Source organism: Strongylocentrotus purpuratus, unplaced genomic scaffold (genome assembly GCF_000002235.5).
Source record: "Strongylocentrotus purpuratus isolate Spur 01 unplaced genomic scaffold, Spur_5.0 spur5_scaffold_7, whole genome shotgun sequence".
Taxonomy (NCBI): domain Eukaryota; kingdom Metazoa; phylum Echinodermata; class Echinoidea; order Camarodonta; family Strongylocentrotidae; genus Strongylocentrotus; species Strongylocentrotus purpuratus.
In genome coordinates this window covers 32884797-32907508 of record NW_022145613.1, presented here as the reverse complement: position 1 = coordinate 32907508, position 22712 = coordinate 32884797, and the positions used below count along the sequence as shown (strand labels likewise).

General features: G+C 37.2%; 1 protein-coding gene across 1 annotated transcript in view; it reads left to right on the top strand.

Moving 5' to 3' along the window:
- The first annotated feature begins 1687 nt into the window (after window positions 1-1687).
- Window positions 1688-22712, top strand: part of LOC105443042 (mucin-2-like) — a 35731-nt gene continuing 14706 nt past the window's right edge. The window contains exons 1-9 of the mRNA XM_030974530.1: window positions 1688-1695; window positions 3275-3396; window positions 4581-4796; window positions 5659-6030; window positions 6875-6985; window positions 18018-18281; window positions 18888-18962; window positions 19735-20028; window positions 20827-21261. Of these exons, the coding sequence (XP_030830390.1) occupies window positions 1688-1695; window positions 3275-3396; window positions 4581-4796; window positions 5659-6030; window positions 6875-6985; window positions 18018-18281; window positions 18888-18962; window positions 19735-20028; window positions 20827-21261 (1897 nt within the window). The remainder of the gene's footprint in view (window positions 1696-3274; window positions 3397-4580; window positions 4797-5658; window positions 6031-6874; window positions 6986-18017; window positions 18282-18887; window positions 18963-19734; window positions 20029-20826; window positions 21262-22712) is intronic.

Below are 22712 nucleotides of genomic sequence, written 5' to 3'. Positions count from 1 at the left end.
TTCATAGGCATTTGTCTACATCAATAACCCACTACTTTTAATGGCCAAAATTTAACTGATTGAATCTTTGTGCAGCACAAAACGTACGACCATTTCGTAAACGGGTTTGAAAATCAGACTATTACTTAGGTGATTGCAATCACTTTAGTCGATTCGACAACTAGTGGTCTTTATTTTCCCACTAAAAGCCATTTAAAAGCCCTTTCGTTTTGAGAAAAGTTCTAAATTAGCATTGTCTTTCAAATGCCGTTGGAATTTTACCTTTTCATTTTTTTGGCCTGCAAATGGGACATAGTACCTTTAACAAAGGGCAAACCAATTTCGATGGTGGAAATGTTGAAGTCATTAAATTGGAAGGCTAGCTTAATGAATATCTCACAATGAGCGGTAGGCAGACTTTCAATCATTAAGTAACAAATTCGGATAGAATAGTTGACATTTCTAACGTCAGACTGCAACAATCGATGGGGTTACACGATTCATTTCACAATATTCAAGGGCTCGATAATTTCATTTTCATAATGATGCAATTTTGGAAGGATCACCACTTATTTTCACGAGTCGAAGTGGATTCTCACGGAATATTCATTATTTACTCTTATATCGCACGTGACATAAATTGTTTTGTTTAAATTATAATAAAAAGTTACCGCGATGATCATGACAATATCAAAAACAGTTTTTTAAATATTTACTCGTCTGCAGCAGCGACATGGATTTAGAGTGAAGATTCGATGATGCCTGTCGATGTAAGTATTGGTGCTCCCGTCTTATTGTTCCTTCTAGTTTTGTGTCAATATTTTCTAAACTATAAAAACTGAAAACATAAATGTTCTCCTGCCTACCCTAGTATCTGTTGTGTGAAATATTTTGAAAATAAACTCTCTGAGTGTGTATTTCAGGATCTTTATATACACAATCTTCTGATTACTGCAAGTCGAACGACCTATGGTGTCGATAGCTTTTAATTCCATACCATCAACAGATCTGAACGGTGGTACTGAAAAACCGTCCTACTTTTGAAGAATAGAAAAACAATTTGGCAGTTTCCAAACAATAATGTTTTTGTGTTCCTTGTTACGAAATTGATTTTGCATCCTTTGATAAATTGTTTTAACCTGCCAGTCATTCTCTAACTCATGTTTGAAATGCAAAATATGTGGAAATTTCACTTTTTAGGAAAGACGGGGCAACATTGAACATTATGAGTAATGGAACTTAACAATTATTCATTTATTATAATTCAGTTAATTATTCATTCAAATGATCATTATTTGAAACATCTTTAGTTGACGATATTCACTTACATCTGGGACAATCTGTACAAAGTTTAATTTTTTTGTATTCTTTCAAACTTGGACTTCGAGGTTGGTAAACGATTCTCTTCCCCCAAATTGCATTTAATTATTTACTTATCGATTTGTCTCCAGGCGGTTATTCGATACTTTTTACAATGTTCATATAGAATTTGTATATGATTTTGTGTCATATATATACTTTAAACGTGGAATTTATGACTGTCTATGATATCAGACACACAGATGTATAGCATGTAACGCATGTCGTCAATACTGCATTGGAATAATTCTTTTGGTGTGTGTTTTTTCTTGTTTTTTCTTTCCAAGATGTGGTATAAAATTTGCGTCATAATAGTGCTACATCAGCAAATGCTCCTTACCCTCCAACAATGCGAAAGTAAGTATTTGATCCCTTCCCCTTTAAAAAAAAAAAAAATGGATAACGCTCTCCATCACTATCTAAGAAGTGACCAGGGATTTTAGAGTTTAAGCTTAGTATTCATACTTTGAAATTAAGATAGCCAATCGCTTCTAAAGGCAAAGGTTGCTGTAAACACTCCTTCAAACGCAAAGGCTCGTATTATACAAATTCAATTAAACCCGACGCTGGGTTTAAAAGGAACCTCGTCAGACTAACTTCCTTGGTTAAACCCGATCTTTAACCAAAGCCTTTTGTTCAAGATGTTATGTGTAAGAAATTAGTGCTATATTGAATATATTCCAATATTTATATCGTCATTAACCCATAGCCGTTCAGGGTTTACGAAACATATAAATGAATCAGCTTGTTAACAATTGTTAACAATTATTTGTATTTTCTACTCTTTTATAGAAAAATTAATAGTTAAATTAATTGTAACAGTCAGAATGAACATTTTTTTAAATCAAGAAATTGCCGATTTGTAAATGAAAATAGCGATTATTAATTTAACTCAGCATTGCCATTATAATTTATAAAGACTTCAGGTATTACTTTTGATTAAATCGCTCTTATTCATGAACGTCACAATGTACTGCTAAGAAAAAGGAGGACTCCAATATTCCGGCGACTGTTGTACTTTCTGGTTATGTACAATTCATAATTCAGAGCACTCTGTATAAAAAGATTAAAACATAAAACGTCATTAAATGATGAAAATAAACTGGTATGATTGGGTTAAATTGCGTACTATGACTACAATTGAAAGAGTAGGCGCATACCATTACGTGGCTACTTGCAGGAGCAAACAGAAGATCGACCAGTGGGATGGGGTATCGGTCTTCTTAAGATCACCTAAGTAGGGGGGGGGGGGAGAAAGGATTCCCACCCCCGACAAAAACCCGAATAACATCTTTCCCCAAAGGAATCCAGCCGAACCTCTTCAGGATCCCGTAAGCCTCTTTTTCATTCCTAAGAGAGTAAGAGGTTGTTTTCGTGGGTTTTGTTTCTTTCTCGATAGCTGCGGAGGGGTGTTTCACGCACTCGATCCTCATGTTTTCGTCAGCGTTGGTATCACTACGCACAATATATGTAATGTCAAATTCAATTTACTGATTAAAATCCAAGTAAGAAGGATCATTCTCAATTTTGAGTTGAGGAAATCCACATTCCTTCATGTTGGGATTTTAATCGAAGAATTGAATATAAATTTGATTTTAATTATTTGCAAAGTATGGATACCTAGTTATTCATAGCCTCTTGTCGATGGCCATGGCACTGATAGAGTCTGTTAATTCGATACGAGGCGCTTGCGCCTCCGCCTCGTTTCTGGCTCGCTTTGCTCACCAAAATTCTCGGACTTCAACAGCGCCAGGGCCATCGACAAGAGGCTAAGTTATTCAAAGATTTAAGAGTATTCCGTCCCTTAAATTACTAAATGCAATCATTGTTTTACATTTACAGCATCTCCGTATGCAACAGAACAATATGGGGAGTCCAGCTACTATTTTAGTCCCTCTTCAATGACACGCTCTGAAGCGTTTTCCGACTGTTCCAGGTACGGCTTCCATCTGGTTTACATCGAGACCGTAGAGGAACAGGTTTTCATCGAAGGTCGCATAAGGGAGAACAACGTTGGAGATTACTGGATCGGACTAACGGTGGACTCCCGTGGCCAGGGTGTGTGGTTGGACGGGTCCAGTTTGACTTTTGATAACACACAAAGTAATTCTTACGACGATGGTGTCGAGTGTTTACGTTTGCTAGCATCGAATGGATATTGGCATGATAGAGATTGCTCTGCATCTTATAGATATGTTTGCGAGAAAGAAAATGGTGAATATTTTATTTTTTAAATCTAATTTAGAAAACGGTTTAATGCAGGAGAGCATGACAATAATACACGTAGCATGACAGTAATTGCTTATCAACTTTTAAATATATTTACTAGAAAAATGGTGATTAAAGTTTGTTTTTTTCGTTTTTATATTGGTTCCATTCATAACAGCATCATTGGGATACAGGTTGTATGTTAAACAGAGAGTGAAAAAAAAGAATTTAAGATATATTTGCGATTGAATATTATTTCGTTTTTACTTGATTTTTACAGTGGTTTGCTTAGGACGGATCCAGGAAATTGTCAAGGGGGAAAATTGCGGAGAAAAGAATACACAATTGGAATCAGATAACATGTATAACGTCATTAAATGATGAAAATAAACTTGTATGATTGGGTAAAATTATGTACTCAAATTTTTTTTGAAAGAGTAGGCGCATACCATTACGTGGCCACAAGCAAGAGCGAATAGAAGATTGACGAGTGGAATGGGGTTTCTGCCCTCTCAAGATCACATTAGTAGACGAGGTGGGATGCAGTAGTGAGAAAGGATTCCCACCCTCGAAAAAACACCAAATAATATCTTTCCCAAAGGAATCCAGCCAAACGTTTCCAGGATCCCGTCAGCCCCTGATATAATTCCTAAGAGGCTATATTCGTGGGCTTTTCTTTCTCAATAGGTGCGGAGGGGCGTTCCGCCCACTCGATCCTTCTATTATCACAAATATCACACCGCATATTATATGTAATTTCACAATCAATTAACTGATTAAAATCCAAGTAAGAGGGATCATTCTCAATTTTAACAAATGAGAATAAATATCACACTTATAGCGTCAAAAAATACACTTCTCATAAATATTTGAGTTGAAGAAATCCAACTTCCTTCATGTTGGTACTTTAGTCAATAAAATTAATCTGAATGTGAGTTTAAATATGTGCAAAGTATTGATACTTAGTTATTTACAGATTTAAGAGTATTGCATCCTTTCAACTCCTTAGTACAATCATTGTTTTGCATTTAAAGCATGTCCGGATGCAACAGAGGAATATGGGGAGTCGTGCTACTATTTCAGTCCCTCTTCGACGACACGCCCTCAAGCGTTTTCAGACTGTTCCAGGCGAGACTTCCATCTGGTTTACATCGAGACCGCAGAGGAACAGGACTTCATCGAACGTCGCATGAGGGAGAACAACGTTGGGGATTACTGGATCGGACTAACGGTGGACTCCCGTGGCCAGGGTGTGTGGTTGGACGGGTCTAGTCTGACTTATGATAACACACGAAGTACTTCTTATGACGATGGTGTCGAGTGTTTCCGTATGGTAGCCTCGAGTGGACATTGGCATGATAGAGACTGCTCCGCATCTTATAGCTATGTGTGCGAGAAAGAAAATGGTGATTATTTCATTTTTGTCTGATTTACAAAATGTTTTAATGCAGGAGAGCATGACAGTGATACACGTGGCATGACAGTAATTGCTTAACAACTTTAAAATATATGTACGAGAAAGAAAATGGTGATTGATTCATTTTTTCCTCCATTTTGACATCGATTCAATGCATAACAGCACCACCGGGATACAGGTGGCTTACTAAACATCGAGTGCAAAAAGAAATATTAAGATTTTTTTGCGATTGGTTATTATTTCGTTTTTACTTGATATTTATAGGGGTTTGATCAGGATGGATCCGGGAAATTGTCAAGGCGGCACATTGCGGAGAAAAGAATACACAGTTGGACTCAGATTTTTCATTTGAGTACTTAGGGTATGCCATCTGGGTTTCGAAGGAAGACGCCCCAACCCCTCCTAAAAGATAATAAGATACTTCTCATCCACTGTTTGCTGCTGCATTATCGGAACATTGACAACTGATGAATAGAACATTCGATGAAAAGTCAAAAATTATTTGGAAAACTCTTAATCCAATAAAATTCAATTCAATTCGAACGCATTTCCCATTCAACGGTTGAATACCGAAATAACAGAAATGGGCCTACTACATATGGATAATGGCGTTAATGTTTAATTTTAAAGTACACCTACATAACAATTTGTTCGTTATATTGAACGTTCTATTTTAAAATCTTGTTTCAATACAGACTGTTCAACAAAGACCACAATGGCAACAACTGAACTGGTGACGACAACAGCTAAACCTACAACACAACCATCTACAACAACAGCTACAACAACTACACAATCAACCACTACCAAATCTACTACAACAACGATGCCAACTACAATGACAGCTCCAACAACTACACAACCAACAACCACTAAACCTACAACACGACAATCTTCAACAACAGCTACAACAACTACACAACCAACCACTACGAAACCTACAACACAACCATCTACAACAACAGTTACAACAACTACACAACCAACCACTACTAAACCTACGACAACAACGCAACCATCTACAACAACAGCTACAACAGCAATCATCACGACAGCATCTCCCAAAGGTAAATGGGTCCCCATTATACGAGCCTTGAGTACTATAGACTAAAATGTACATGTATAAGTACAACATGCATAGACGCATAAAGTATCCTCCAGATATCTGATTTAACAGAACTTATTGTAATTAATTCGATATTTTTACTGTTCATATATGGAGATTCGTCTTGATTTATATACTGAATAAAGTGATAAGTTTTGTTATCATTGATATTTCATGCCTGTGTGCAATCCCAGGAAGATTTTTTTTAAATTGGGTTACAGAATTATGGACAAAGTATTAAAAACATTTGAATATATACGCACCTGTATTTTGTGCTCTTTTATCAGGTGCTGAAATAACGAGATATGAAGGAAGATACTAGATGACTCCTTTTTTGTCTTACAAAAAATAGTATTCCAACGTCTGTTAAGATTGAGCGATGCTAGTAATGAAATTACTACATCATTAAAGATAGGGCTATTAATGGGCAATATTGTGATGATGCCTCTTTGCTTTTTCTTCGTTTTGTTTTAGTTTTTTACAAGAATTTATGTCTCTAGTTATTTGCTCTAATCTAATATCTGCGCGAACTGTTCTTGTACGATTAATATAGATTCGACATTTTCTACTCTGTTAATAATTGCTCCGGCCTTTATATTGTCGAAGATATATAGTAAAGGTTAGGATTGCTATTGGGTTTTGGGTCATGATTAGGGTTAGGGTTAGGATCAAGTATAGTGTTTATCCCAGGGTTGGAAATTCTATTCGTGTAGAGAATCGACTGCGTGGTAATTGTCAACGGAACACGTAAACATATTAGACAGTCCAAATTAAAGTGTGTTCTGTTATCGCATTCTTATTTGAAGCTCGCCAAAGGTCGAACAGGTATAAGATCATCGCCCAGGATAAAACTATTATGGATTCGGCCGTGGTCAAGCGAGACTCCACGTCGACGTTGATCGAGTGCGCGGCCCTGTGTTTGGCAACGGAGTCCTGCTCGCGCTTTTCCTTCAGTGCTGACAATGGAGATTGTTTACTAGGAGGCGTTGCACTAAACGACAATCATGATTTTGAGAGGCGCCTTGGAGCCAAAACATTTGAGGTCATTTGGGAAACCCGTGGATCACAAAAGGCATCATAATATCACCTGAAGAAAGGAATATCTTCTGCAAAACTAGCTTTAAAAATCGCAGTGATTTTAATATAAGTACGAATGAATCTATAGAAACAAGCTGACTACAGTCATACGGCTTTCACGTAAAATGTACTTCTCCAAACAGCTAGAAAATGCACATGGAAATATGACCTCTACAGGGAGAGCTAGTAATCAAGTACTTTCTAAACAATACAGATCCCCCAGAGTACAAACCCTTTTATCTATAACTCTAATTTGGATTACCCCAAATATATTGCAAACGGTTTTGATAAACATTGCTAACATAGGTTCAGAGCAAGCAACTAAGATGTATATACAAGGTAACGATTTGAAAAATATCTTCCGAACTATATAAACAAGTCAGTCTTCTTAAAACCTACCGATCATCTTGAAACACTACGCATAGTGAACTCGTTTAAATAAAGCAAACCCATTCATCTGGCCACGACGAAATTATGACCAGTGTATTAAAGAAAATAATTGGTAGCATTTTACCCCCCCCCCCTTGTGTTAATATTTATTTTTTCATTAACAACTGGTGTATTTCCGATTTCTTTTTTTATTAACAGAAAAAAGGTTGTACCGATATACAAAAAAGATGATGCCTCTAAGTAACTTTCGCCCAATTTCCACTTTGTCAAGCTTTTCAAAAATAGTTGAAAGTATTTTTTTTTACAACAGATTGTATGAATTTTTGACGAAGAATAACCTCCTTAAAGAGATTGGGTAACTTTGCCTCAGATCCTTAAAAAAAATCCTGGATTAAGCTCATGCTGCAATCATATTTATAAACGTTTAGGTCATACATGAATCACATTCACAAGCCAATCGCCTGTCTGATTATCAAGATATCTATGATTAGAATAAGATATGTCAGAATTCGTTTTCCTAACGGTTTTAAAAAAATAAAACTACAGTCTATTGGAGGAAATGAGTATGGTAAAAGCGGTCACTCAAAGATTTTTTACTTTTTTGAGGCACTTCATGGACATTTTGAAGCGCAATTTTTTGTAGGGCTTCAATATTACACCATACCACAGACATTGATAACACGTAGGGTCATGCATCTTAGATCTTAGATGTGATTAACGCAAACGACACTCTTGATCACTCTATTAGTTTGAAGAAACTACAGTGTTATGGTATTAAAGGAATGGCTTCGAATTGGTTTGACATCCACTTGTAAAACAGGAAACGGTTTACTTCTAATAATCATCTTTTTACTGAAATATTATATATTAAATGTGGAGTCCCACAGGGCTCAATATTGGACCAGCTCTTGTTTTCACTTTATATCAATGATATTTCTAATTCGTTATTGTCTTACAATATATATAATGTTTGCTGATGACACAAATGTATTTATCTCCCATTCAAATTTCAAACAAATTATACTTTAGGGCCCATAATAAACCAATACAATTTGATAAATCAAAGAATTGATTTTCCTGTGATCGAACAGAAAACCGATACTAAATTTCTTGGAGTTTATATTAACGAACTTTTAAATTGCTCTGTCCATGTCAAATATGTATCTAAAACCACTCATAGAAATATTTCCTACCATTAAACGTTTTATTCATATTGTATGTTACTATGCTACTACCGAATATCACATCATGTAATTTGATATGTGCCAATTCCAAATGTCTGAGCGATTCAATTCTAAGATATCATAAAAGGTGATACGTATTTGTACTAGTTTTTACTACAGAGATCATAGCATCCATTTGTTTTTTTAATTTAATAATACCCTTAAAATTTCTGATATTAATTTATTAAAGACTGCACTCGTTATGTTCCATCTTTACCACGGCCAATTGCCTCCTGCCCTAACTGCCCTTTAAAAGAAAAAACAAAGACGTACATTCTTTTCCAACGAAACAGTAAAACCGCTACGGCACATAAAGCATTTACACATAGTGGCCCGGACATATAAAATTCCCTACCTTTGGATCAAATTGAACCAGATTCGACTAGCATTTGTGCTAACTTCTGGTACCCCCTTTAACAACAAAACTGTACACATAATCTTTTATTCCATTTGTATACAACAAACTTTGTAAAACAGTGTTTATATTATTCATGTGTAATGTTATCGATCTTGTGTTATATTGTAATATTTTATTTAATCATGCTTGATACATTATGTTTAAATTGTTATTATTTTTGTTATTAATAAACTCAAACTCAAAATAATTATACAGCCAGGCCCGAATTCACAAAGGAGGTTTGTCGACAAACTTAGGTTTATGTGCGTCATATGACGCGTTTTTACGCGTTTTGATAAACCTAGGTCTGTAAATACAAACCCGGGTTTGTCAAAAACACGGGATAACGCGCAATATGACGTACATAAACCTAATTTTCTAGACAAACCTCCTTTGTGAATTCGGGCCACCGAGTTTGCATTCATAGTATAAGTGAAAATCATGCTGTTCTCCCAATATACTGTTTCATCATGAATGTTTATGTCTGCATTGTCTTTTGTTTTTTGATTATTTTTTCTTCTTCTTTTGTAATCAGTATTTTTATAATCGCACTGAATCGACATAATCAATAAAGAACTTGAACTAAATAGTATTTAGTTTTGCTTAACTAGTACTCTTTACTCCCACCCCAACCCCGCAAAATAAGAGTAATATCGTAATCGCCTCATTCTTTTAATTAATGTTAATTGTTATTGTATAAATGTGTGGGGTCATTGAAGAAGCGTTCACGTCGCGGTTCCTGTCAATCCTTCAACCACACTACTCAAGTTCTGCACTGCACGGGACTTGTGTAGTGACTCGATAAGAAAAAGCCTTCATACACCCCCCCCCCCCCACACACACACACTTATCTCTCTCTCTCTCTCTCTCTCTCTCGCTCTTTTTTTTTCTCTCACTCTCTCTCGCTCTCTCTCACTCTCTCTCTCTCTCTCCCTTTCTTTCTCTCTCCCAATCACTCTTTAGTCTCAATCTTCTCTTCTCTTTGCTGTACTTTAGCATCACCAGGAACCTTTACTTGGACATGAAATTGAATGTCAGGGCTCACAAGGCATCAAGTTCCGCTTATTTTGGAACCCTGATCAGCTCTGCATAATATAAGTTCTTATTTCTGATATTACTAATTTCATCATGTATTAGGAACTAAACAAAAAATGAAATGAAATCTTATATTAATGGACGTATCGTTCATCTCGCTAAATCGAACTCAGTTGCTATGGACTCGACTGAACTTTTGAACATACAAACAAACAAACAACCACGGTTTTAAAGTCTTCTACAGTGTTTTATTTTATTCTGACTAAGTGTACTTAACACAAATAGAAAAGAAAAAAGATAATCGGAAAATGGAATGCAAATTTACAAGGCTACTGACTATATAGGGAGGGTGCGGGACGTGGCCCAGGCATCTTATAATATCGCCCTTTCCACCTCTTCCCTTTTTCCCGTTCTCTCTTTTCTCGCTTTTTCTTTCTTTTACCTTTTTTTTTCTTCACCACTCCCGGCTCGACTGTGCTATGTCACTAACTAACATTACCATAATGGAATAAATAGGAATACTGTACCTTGTACAATATAACTAGGTCCGTTGCAAATACAGGGCCGAGCTCTCCTGGCATGATTGAAGTTGTTATGATATTTTTTTAGGGTTAGGGTTAAGGGTTCGGGTTAGGGTTAGGTTTTAGAGTTAGGGTTAGGGTAGGGTTTAGCGGAGTCAGGCTAACTCGACTCAAGGCAACTCGGCCCTGCTGCAAAAACGGTCAGTCTTTGCAGGTTTGGGGTTAGGTTTAGGATTAGGTTTAGGTTTAAGGTTAGGGTTACAGTTATGGTTTGGGTAAAATGACAAAAACTGACAGTTTTTGTAGCTAGGTCGAGTTGTCTTTGAGCCAAGTTAGCCCGGATACCTTGTGAAAGCATTGTAAGTTGGTTTACATTTAATTTCTAAAGTGACTCTCACACTCTGCCGTGTAGGCCTACCGTGTGCCACCGTGCGCGAAAATGTCTGCAGACGGTGGAGAACGGCGAGGGCACACGGTGGTTCGTTATCAAAGCGGGCAACACGTTAATAGGGCGTTGGCGCTTATTTACACTGTTAGAACGGTGTTTAAAATATCACTGTTTAAAAGAATGTTGTTTAAAAAAGTAAACAACGTTGTTCAAAATCGAAAAATCAGTGCTCGATTGACTTAAACAACTATGTATTAAAAGACACAAATATTGAATTAAACAGAGTTGTTTAAAAAGTCCCGGGGGCGTCGTTGATATTTTCTCGATACGCGATTGCTATTTGCGCACACACACATACGATATGCACAAAGTACGTACATAATACATGCATGCAAGCATGCAGTGCTAGTGTGTGCAGTGCAAGTGCTAGTGCAGGGCAGTGCAGACGAAAATGGCGGAACAAGGGCAAGGCGACGACTTGGTTCTTCTCGGCTTCGCCGATGGGTTTAGGTGAAGTTATAGAGACAAATAATAATGTTGTCTGTCACTGCCATGAATATGATGAACAAAATATGTTGAAGTAAATTGGCAACAAGCTCTGCATGTTGCAGTGTATAAATCGTTGTGATTATTGCAGGAGTGGTTCCAGTAGGTCATTTCACAAATTCAAACAACCAGATAATAACCATTAAACAGTTCTGTTTAAAATTTAAGCAACTCCTTTTAAACAACCCAGTTGTGCAGTAATACTGAATAAACAACAGTTGCTTAGTAATTTAAACATTATTGTTTAAAATTTAAACAACTTGCTTTAAACAACCGAGTTGTGCAATTTTATTACTAAACAACTGTTGTTTAAAAGGTTTCCTATTTTTTAAACAACTAAGTGTTCAAAATGTAAACAACCTTAATTTGTTTAATTTTTAAACAACGTTAAACGATTCACCGGTTAACTCGGGGTTGTTTAAAATTTTAAACAACTTGTTTAATTTTTTTCTAACAGTGTACACCCGGTGGGACCCGGCGAAAGTTTTGGGCATGTTCAAAACTTTGGCCGGCTGGCACCGGCCGCAAGTAAGCGGCAAGAGGACGGTGTTGAACGGTATGAGGACGGTATGAATACGTTATGAAAACGGTCACACTGTATGAACACGTTCACAACACGCTCATAACCCGTTACAGAACGGTGATGAAAAATGGAGAGCGGACTGACCGTTGCCGTTCAAATCGGGGTATTTATGGCAGTCGTGTCATGACGTCAGCAGTCCGGGACTCGCTCACAGGACGCTCCGAGCGGTGAGGGGACGCTAAGTGACTGGTAGGTGGCTGCTACAAACCCGGTGCACACGTTCGAGACCCGGTATGGGCCCGGTATGGAAACGGCCAAAATTTTCAACAAAAGTCAATCTGGGCGGTGAAGACGGTAGAAGCACGTTCAACACCCGGTATGCGCCCGGTGAGAACGGTCAGAAGATGGCAACGAAACGGTGAAAAGATTAATTTTATGATTTATTTTTTTGCGGCCGGGGACAAGTTCGCTCAAAACCCAACGTTCTGGACTCTGTTTTTTTTTTTAATAGCCCGGCAGGTGGACGGTAGGCCTACACGGCAGAGTGTGAGAGCTCCATAAAGATAACGGCTCACGTTCGTTAAGCACAACTTATATGTCGCCACGTTTGTTTAGACCCATTATTTATGTGTACATTGCATGTGACTGTCAGCAAGACAGGCCGAATTTCTTAGTATTTCGACGTTTCCAATCTTCACAATATACACCAATACATATTTCCTACATCAGCGTTTTATCAAGCTTTTTTTTAAGTCTCGGGGCCCCTTTGAAAAATTGAACAGTTTCGCGTCACCCCAATTCCAAATTCATTACTGAAGATTTATTTTGTATCACTCTGGCACTCGTCAAATGTCATGTTTATATATACGGGCATATTTGTATCTAATTTTGCGAGCGAGCACAAAATAATGACATAATAGGGGCGTTCACACCTACAAACCGTCGAGTGAGTATTCTCCCTGTGTGTGAAAGGTCGCCAAAAAAAAAATCTTTGCATCACGATCCAATTCGCATTACACTGTTAGAAAAAAATTAAACAAGTTGTTTAAAATTTTAAACAACCCCGAGTTAACCGGTGAATCGCTCAACGTTGTTTAAAAATTAAACAAATTAAGGTTGTTTACATTTTGAACACTTAGTTGTTTAAAAATTAGGAAACCTTTTAAACAACAGTTGTTTAGTAATAAAATTGCACAACTCGGTTGTTTAAAGCAAGTTGTTTAAATTTTAAACAATAATGTTTAAATTACTAAGCAACTGTTTTTTATTCAGTATTACTGCACAACTGGGTTGTTTAAAAGGAGTTGCTTAAATTTTAAACAGAACTGTTTAATGGTTATTATCTGGTTGTTTGAATTTGTGAAATGACCTACTGGAACCACTCCTGCAATAATCACAACGATTTATACACTGCAACATGCAGAGCTTGTTGCCAATTTACTTCAACATATTTTGTTCATCATATTCATGGCAATGACAGACAACATTATTATTTGTCTCTATAACTTCACCTAAACCCCATCGGCGAAGCCGAGAAGAACCAAGTCGTCGCCTTGCCCTTGTTCCGCCATTTTCGTCTGCACTTGCACTGCACTAGCACTTGCACTGCACACACTAGCACTGCATGCTTGCGTGCATGTATTATGTACGTACTTTGTGCATATCGCATGTGTGTGCGCAAATTGCAATCGCGTATTGAGAAAATATCAACGACGCCCCCGGAACTTTTTAAACAACTCTGTTTAATTCAATATTTGTGTCTTTTAATACATAGTTGTTTAAGTCAATCGAGCACTGATTTTTCGATTTTGAACAACGTTGTTTACTTTTTTAAACAACATTCTTTTAAACAGTGATATTTTAAACACCGTTCTAACAGTGTATGATCATGATCATACGTTAACAAAGGGCAAACAATTGCGATGGGGGGGGGGGGGGGGGGGATTTGGAAGTAATTCAATTAGAAGGCTAGCCTTATGAATATCTCGCGATCAGCGGGGGAATCATTTCCAGCATCGGACTGCAACAATCGATGAGGTTACACGACTCATTTCACCATATTCACGGGCTCGATAATTTCATTTTAATTCTCAGTCGTTAGGACGCCATTTTGAAAGGATTCGCATTACTTTTCACTAGTCGAAGTGGATTATAACGACATAGTCGTGATTTACTCTGATATTGCTCGTGGTGACATGAACATGATTTTATTAAAATCACAATAGAATGTTACCGCGATGATGATAACCATATTAAAAACATTAAATCATCTGTAGTAGCGACATGGATCTAATGTGATGTTTCGATGATGCCTGTCGGTGTAAGTATTGGTGCTCCAGTCTTTTTGTTCATTTTCAGTTTTTGTATCAATATTTCTAAACTATAAAAACCAAGAACAATGTTCTCCTGCCTACCCTAATATCTGTTGTAAGATATAGTTTGATGATAAACTTTCTGAGTGTGTATTTCAGGATTGTTTAAATACACAATATTCTGATTACTGCAAATCGAACGACATATGGGGACGATAGCTTTTAATTCGCAACCATCAATAGATCTAAACGGTGTTACTTTAAAAAACTGTTCTCATTTTAAAGAAAAAAAAACAATTTGACAGTTTCCAAACAATGATGTTTATGTGTTTCTTGTGACACAAATGAGTTTGCATCCTTTAATAAATCGTTTTAATCTACCAGTCATTCTCAATCTCATGACTGCAATGCCAAATATGTGGACATTCCACTATCAAAGAAAGACGGGGCAACATGGAACATTATGAGTGATGGAACTTGACAATTATTCATCATGTTATAATTCATTTAATCATTCATTCAAAGATTCATTATTTGAAACATCTTAAATCAACGTTACCCCTTTACATCTGGGACATCTTGTACAAAGTGGAATTTCTTCATAGTCTTTCAGGTTTGGATTTCGAGGTCGGTAAAAGATTCTCTTCCCCAAAATTTACTTATCGATTTGTCTCAAGACGGGAATTAGATATTTCACAATATTCTAATATGACTTTGTGTCATATATTTTAGACGTGAAATTTATGACTGCCTTTGATATGAGACACATCAGACACAAAATGAACAGCATGTAACGCTTGTCGTCAATACCGCATTGGAATCATTTTTTGTTTGCGTATTTTCATCTCTTTCTTTTCTTTTCCAGATGTGGTATATAATTAGCATCCTAATAGTGCTACATCAGCAAATGCTCCTAACCCTCCAACAATCCGAAAGTAAGTATTCAATCTTCTCTTCAATCATTAGTGGATGACGCGCTTCATCGCTTTTCAAAAAGAGACCAAGGAATGTAGGTTAAAGCTCGTAATTCTTACTTTGAAATTAAGATGTCGTTGTTTAACGACAAAGGTTGTTGTAAACAAACTTTAAGTTCCGTATTAAACTGATTCAATTAAACCCGACGCTGGGTTTAAAATGAAACTCGTCAGACTAATTTTCCTTTGTTTAAACCGTTTCTAAACAAAACCTAAACCACAGCGTCGAATTCAAATGTTCAGTAGAATACATGCCAAAGTGTCTGAAAACATATTACATGTAGCAGCAATTGACAGTATATGTAAATCTGAGGTATCAGTAGGATACTCTGCCTTTAACCTCATGTATTTCATGTTAAAGTCAATATAAAGGTTATTTTTTGTTCCAATTTATAACTGTTGTTATAAATTATTGTGTTTCAGTTTTTATTCTGATAATGATTTTTTGCTTAAGGTATTGACTCCGTTTTATATAAAAACACATCCCTGTGGCTGAGTTTGCGTGCTTCAACTGTGCTTCAAATATTACAACAAACAAACAGAAGCAAAATAGTACAGAATATACAAAACACACAAAAAACCTAAAAACTAGAAATTGTACCATCGCACATGAATCTAGTATGAGACATTTCAAAATACTTTAGCATTACCCTGTTGCTGTGACGTCATCAAAATTAGGCCCAAAAGTTCACGGCTCAAGTGATAAGGGTCTTAATTATAGCTATAATGAATATACTTCAATATGTATACTTCATCAACCCATAACAGCTCAGGGTTTACTTAAGGTCTAAATGAATCAGCTTTCCTCAACAAATTGGCAACAATTATTAGTATTCTCTACTCTTTCATAGAAAAATCAAAATGTATATTATATGAATAATATTAAATGAAACAGTGAGAGTGAAAAAAATAAAAATAAAAAAGAATTGCCAATTCGTAAAAGAAAATGTGATTATTACTTTCATTCTGCAGCGCCAATGTATAGAGACATGATTTATTATTTCCGATTAAACCGCTCTTTTTTTATGAACGTCACTATGTTCTACAAAGAAAAAGGAGGAATCAAATTTCCAGCGAATTTTGTACTTTCTGGTCATGTACAATTTATAAATCAGTGCACGTCGTTAAATGATGAAATAAACTAGTATGATTGGGTTAAAATGTGTTCTTTGATTAATATTGAAAGAGTAGGCGCATACCTACTTGCAGGAGCGATAATAATAATAATATATTTCCCCAAAGGAATCCAACCAAACCTTTCAAGGATGCCGTCAGCTAGTGGGGGTCCAGGGGGAGGGGGGGGGGGGTCTAGGGGGGGGGGAGCTTGGGAAGCCTGGCCCCCTCCCTCGGCCAAACAAAAAAAATAAAAAATAAGTGCTCACTACCCCCCCCCCCCCCCCCTTCCACCCCGCTTATTCGGCCGGTCGGCTGAGTCGCCGCTAAATATTTTCTCGGGCCCCTATCATCAGCCCCTTTTTTTATTTCTAAGAGGATGTTTTCTTGGTTTAGTTTTCTTTCTCAACAGGTGCGGAGGGGCTTTTCACCCACTCGATCCTCCTTTTATCGCATGGGTTTATTTCACTACGCATTTTATATGTTATTATAAATTCAATTTAATGATTAAAATCCAGATAAAAACAATCATTCTCAATTATCAGTCCACAAATGAAAATAAATATTAGACTTTAACTGTATATTATCTAAATATTTTTTTACATTTTTAACGTTGCCAACAATTTTATTTTCGATCTTGCTTTTCTGAGTCGTGCTTGGTTTTTGTTAAAAGTCAGATCTTCTACAATGGCAAAATTTGTTCTTTTGAATTATTTCGTCTTGCTTTATGTACGATTTGAACTTTATGATGACACCACGAAGTAGCCTTGTGCGTCATCTATTATAATATGCGAACATATTAGTGACAGTAAAATAGGGTATTGAAATCACCCGTATTGATTCCTTGAAAGCCTATGTGATCGTGTTGTATAACATCGGTCGTATGACCGAATGCTCCTGTGAAAAAACTCCGTATTCAATTTCCTGCACTAACCAAATCCCTAGCTTAGCATATAGTGTTATTATTCATGAATATGTCATACAAAATACTGCAATAACATTTTTTTTTTTTTTGGAGTCCCCCCAAAAAATCGCAACGACTCAGCCAGCCGAAAAGTCGCTCAGTGGGGGGGGGGGGGGGGGGGGGGGGGGGGGGGGGGGGGGGGGGGGGGGGGGGTAGTGAGCACAATTTTTTTTTGGGTCCTCGAAAATTTTAAAATTTGCACCCCCCCTTGAGCACCAGGGGGGGCCCAACCCCCCAAAAAGGTAAAAATCGCGTGATTTTGCATGATTTTTTTCTCAAGGGGGGGGGGGGCGGGCCCCCCGGCCCCCCCCCCCCCACCTGGATCCGCCACTGATTGACACAGTAAATCATAATTTGGTCTGTGAATCGGTCGTTGCATAAGAGTAATTGATTTCTCGGGGGAGAGGGGGAGCAAATTGTCATTCAGAATAAAACACATATTACTTTAGCAAGCTCTATTGAAATATTACTCTGTGTTTTCTCCAGGCACACCAACATGCAAGGAAGATCCTACAGGAGTGCAATACAGAGGAGACTTAGCTCAGACAATCAACGGTCGTACTTGTCAAGCGTGGACATCTCAGGAACCCCATGCACACTCTAGGACTCCAGCTAACTATCCTAACGCGGGACTAGACGGCAACTTTTGCAGAAACCCCGATAACTGGGACACTGCTTGGTGTTACACCACCGATCCTGAGACAAGATGGGAGCTTTGTGCTGTAGGTTTCCTTGACCCGAGATGCCAAGGTAGCGTTGTAGTGCGCTGCTCAAAATTACGTGATATCAAGATGAATGCATATACAATTATTTTACATCGACAGGAGAAAAGAAACGAATGATGCTATATTGTGGTTATTGGAAAGCATTCAAACCTAATGAGTAAAAATCCCACTGAACTTAAACTCTTTTCTGAAGGGGTTCAAGCGCCTATTGTTATATCATTTCCCTCATGATCTGATGCTTTTCCCCCTTCGTTTTTAACAAATAATAATTAGTTGTTTGCTTTGATAGAATTACCTGTCAGCATTGGTAACATTGACCGTGCTAGTTTTAATGTTTGGGTACCGTATCGCCCATTGAAATTTTTCCAAGAGCGGCAATCGTAACGTTTCAAAAATGTAACATTTTGACTATTTTTTCGGTAACCTTATCTTACGTGAATGAGCTTTTGGGAACAATGCTGAGAGCCAATGATAGGTATTTCTCCTTCTGTCTATTGAAATTGGTTGGTTGTTCATCATGAGTATTTCATTCAAACTTACATTACACTGTTCAATTTAATCTCCCCTTCTTCATTCATAATTGTGTTCGTTGTTATTCATAGTTTCTTCTTGTAATAATTGTTTTTAACAGAAACAACTCCGACTCCTACTACTATGACCGTACCTACGACAGCGATGCAGACATCGGCTCCAGTCACATGTGCTGGTAAACATTGATTTTGTCTTTGTCTTTGTTGCTGTTGTTGGTGTTCTATGTTTCTTTTAATTTTGTTTCGTAGTGGGGGCGAATATGTGTTTAGATGATAATCATGCTCTACGTTTCACGTTTATTCATTTGTCGGTTACAACATCTTGCCTGTATATACAAACAAAGACGATAGGACGTCAATGGTTTAGTAACCTCAAAAACTAAATGAATTTAAGCACAGAAGAAAATGTGCTGGTTAATATCAAGGTAATCAACAGTAGGCCTAGACTTTTTATAATAAAAGTAGCACTCGAAGAATTTTTAAAAATATAATTGCTAAGTTAAAGGCCACCCATACAAAGATAATTGAATCAACTACACAACGTTAAGTAGGTCTGAATATGTACAAGAACAAGTTGCGATTCAAAATTCCTCCCCTGCTCTGATGTCTCCCATATTTGAATATGTTGTAACTGAGAATTTACTCTACAAATGAAACTATTCAATTTTTGATCAGAAGACGGGATCGTGGACAAAGTTTGGATTTAAGTTGACGAATTAAAAATCTGTTATTATGATTTCTACTTTACGTGTTTAAGGGTCAGAAATAAATTTCTAAAAAATATTTGAGTTTTACAAAATCTGATTCCTTCATGTTGGGATTTAAGTCAATTAATTGAATTTGGATTTAAGTTGAATTACGTGCGAAGTATGGATACGGGGTATTCGCATATTTAAGAGTATTCCATCCCTTAAATGACTTAGTACAATCATCGTTTTGCATTTACAGGATCTCCGTATGCAACAGAACAATATGGGGAGTCTAGCTACTATTTCAGTCCCTCTTCCACGACACGCCCTCAAGCGTTTTCAGAATGTTCCAGGCGAGACTTCCATCTGGTTTACATCGAGACCGCAGAGGAACAGGACTTCATCGAAGGTCGCATGAGGGAGAACAACGTTGGAGATTACTGGATCGGACTAACGGTGGACTCTGATGGCCAGGGTGTGTGGCTGGACGGGTCCAGTCTCACTTACGATAACACAGAAAATAATTCTTACAACGATGGATCCGAGTGTTTCCGTATGGTAGCATCGTATGGATACACGTGGCATGATAGAGAATGCTCCTATAATTTTAGATATGTTTGCGAGAAAGAAAATGGTGATTATTTCATTTTTGTCTGATTTACAAAATGTTTTAATGCAGGAGAGCATGACAGTGATGCACGTGGCTTGACAGTAATTGCTTAACAACTTTAAAATATATGTACGAGAAAGAAAATGGTGATTGATTTATTTTTTTCTTCCATTTTGACATCGATTCAATGCATAACAGCACCACCGGGATACAGGTGGCTTACTAAACATCGAGTGCAAAAAGAAATATTAAGATTTATTTGCGATTGGTTATTATTCCGTTTTTACTTGATATTTATAATGGTTTGATCAGGATGGACCCGGGAAATTGTCAATTGCGGAGAAAAGAATACACAGTTGGACTCAGATTTTTCATTTGAGTACTTAGGGTATACCATCTGGGTTTCGAAGGAAGACGACCAAACCTCTCCTAAAAGATAATAAGATACTTCTCATCCACTGTTTTCTGCTGTATTATCGGAACATTGACAACTGATGAATAGAACATTCGATGAAAAGTCAAAAATTATTTGGAAAACTCTTAATCCAATAAAAAGAAATTCAATTCGAACGCATTTCCCATTCAACGGTTGAATACCGAAATAACAGAAATGGGCCTACTACTCTTTAATATATACAATACATATGGATAATGGCGTTAATGTTAAATTTTAAAGTACACCTACATAACAACTTGTTCGTTATATTGAACGTTCTATTCTAAAATCTTGTTTAAATACAGACTGTTCAACAAAGACCACAGTGGCAACAACTGAACTGGTGACGACAACAGCTACAACAACAACACACCAACCATCTACAACAACAGTTACAACAACTACAAAACCAACCACTACTAAACCTACAACACAACCATCTACAACAACAGCTACAACAACTAAACAATCAACCACTACCAAATCTACTACAACAACGATCCCAACTACAATAACAGCTACAACAACTACACAACCAACAACCACTAAACCTACAACACGACAATCTACAACAACAGCTACAACAACTACACAACCAACCACTACTAAACCTACAATACCACCATCTACAACAACAGTTACAACAACTACACAACCAACCACTACTAAACATACGACAACAACGCAACCATCTACAACAACAGCTACAACAACAATCATCACGACGGCATCCCCCAAAGGTAAATGGGTCAACATTATACGAGCCTTGGGTACTATAGACTAAAATGTATAAAGTATCCTCCGGATATCTGATTTAACAGTGCTTATTGTAATTAATTCGATGTTTTTACTGTTCATATATGGAAATTCGTCTTGATTTATATACTGAATAAAGTGATAAGTTTTGTTATCATCAACATTTCATGCCTGTGTGCAATCCCAGGAGGATTTTTTTTAAATTGGGTTACAGAATTATGGACAAAGTATTAAAAACATTTGAATATACACGCACCTGTATTTTGAGCTCTTTTATCAGGTGCTGAAATAACGAGATATAAAGGAAGATACTAGATGACTCCTTTTTTGTCTTAAAAAAATAGTATTCCAACGTCTGTTCAGATTGAGCGATGCTAGTAATGAAATTACTACATCATTAAAGATAGGGCCATTAAAGGGCAATATTGTGATGATGCCTCTTTGCTTTTTCTTCGTTTTGTTTTAGTTTTTTACCAGAATTTATGTCTCTAGTTATTTGCTCTAATCTAATATCTGCGCGAACTGTTCTGGTTCAATTAATATAGATTCGACATTTTCTACTCTGTTAATAATTGCTCCGGCCTTTATATTGTCGAAGATATATGGTAAAGGTTAGGATTGCTATTGGGTTTTGGGTCAGGATTAGGGTTAGGGTTAGGATCAAGTATTGTGTTTATCCCAGGGTTGGAAATTCTGTTCGTGTAGAGAATCGACTGCGTGGTAATTGTCAACGGAACACGTATACATATTAGACAGTCCAAATTAAAGTGTGTTCTGTTATCGCATTCTTATTTGAAGCTCGCCAAAGGTCGAACAGGTATAAGATCATCGCCCAGGATAAAACTATTATGGATTCGGCCGTGATCAAGCGAGACTCCGCGTCGACGTTGATACGGTGTACGGCCCTGTGTTTGGCTACTGAGTCCTGCTCGCGATTTTCCTTCAGTGCTGACAATGGAGATTGTTTACTAGGAAGCGTTGCACTAAACGACAATCATGATTTTGAGAAGCGCCTTGGAGCCAAAACATTTGAGGTCATTTGGGAAACCCGTGGACCACAAAAGGCATCATAATATCACCTGAAGAAAGGAATATCTTATGCAAAACTAACTTAAAAATCGCAGTGATTTTAATATAAGTACGAATGAAACTATAGAAACAAGCTGACTACAGTTATACGGCTTTCACGCTAGAAAATGCACAAGGAAACAGGCGGGTACGCAGGATTTTTCAAGGGGGGGGGGGGTTAACATTTTTAAATCGGACCAAAAATTTCGCAACAACTCAGCCTGCCGCTGAATAAGCGTGGGGGGGGGGGGGGGGGGGAGGGGGGAGGTAAGAAGACCCTTTTTTTTGGGGGGGGGGGTCTCGAAATTTGAAAATTTGACATTTTGCTCCGTTGGGGGGGGGGGGGGGTAAGGTCAACTTTTTTTAG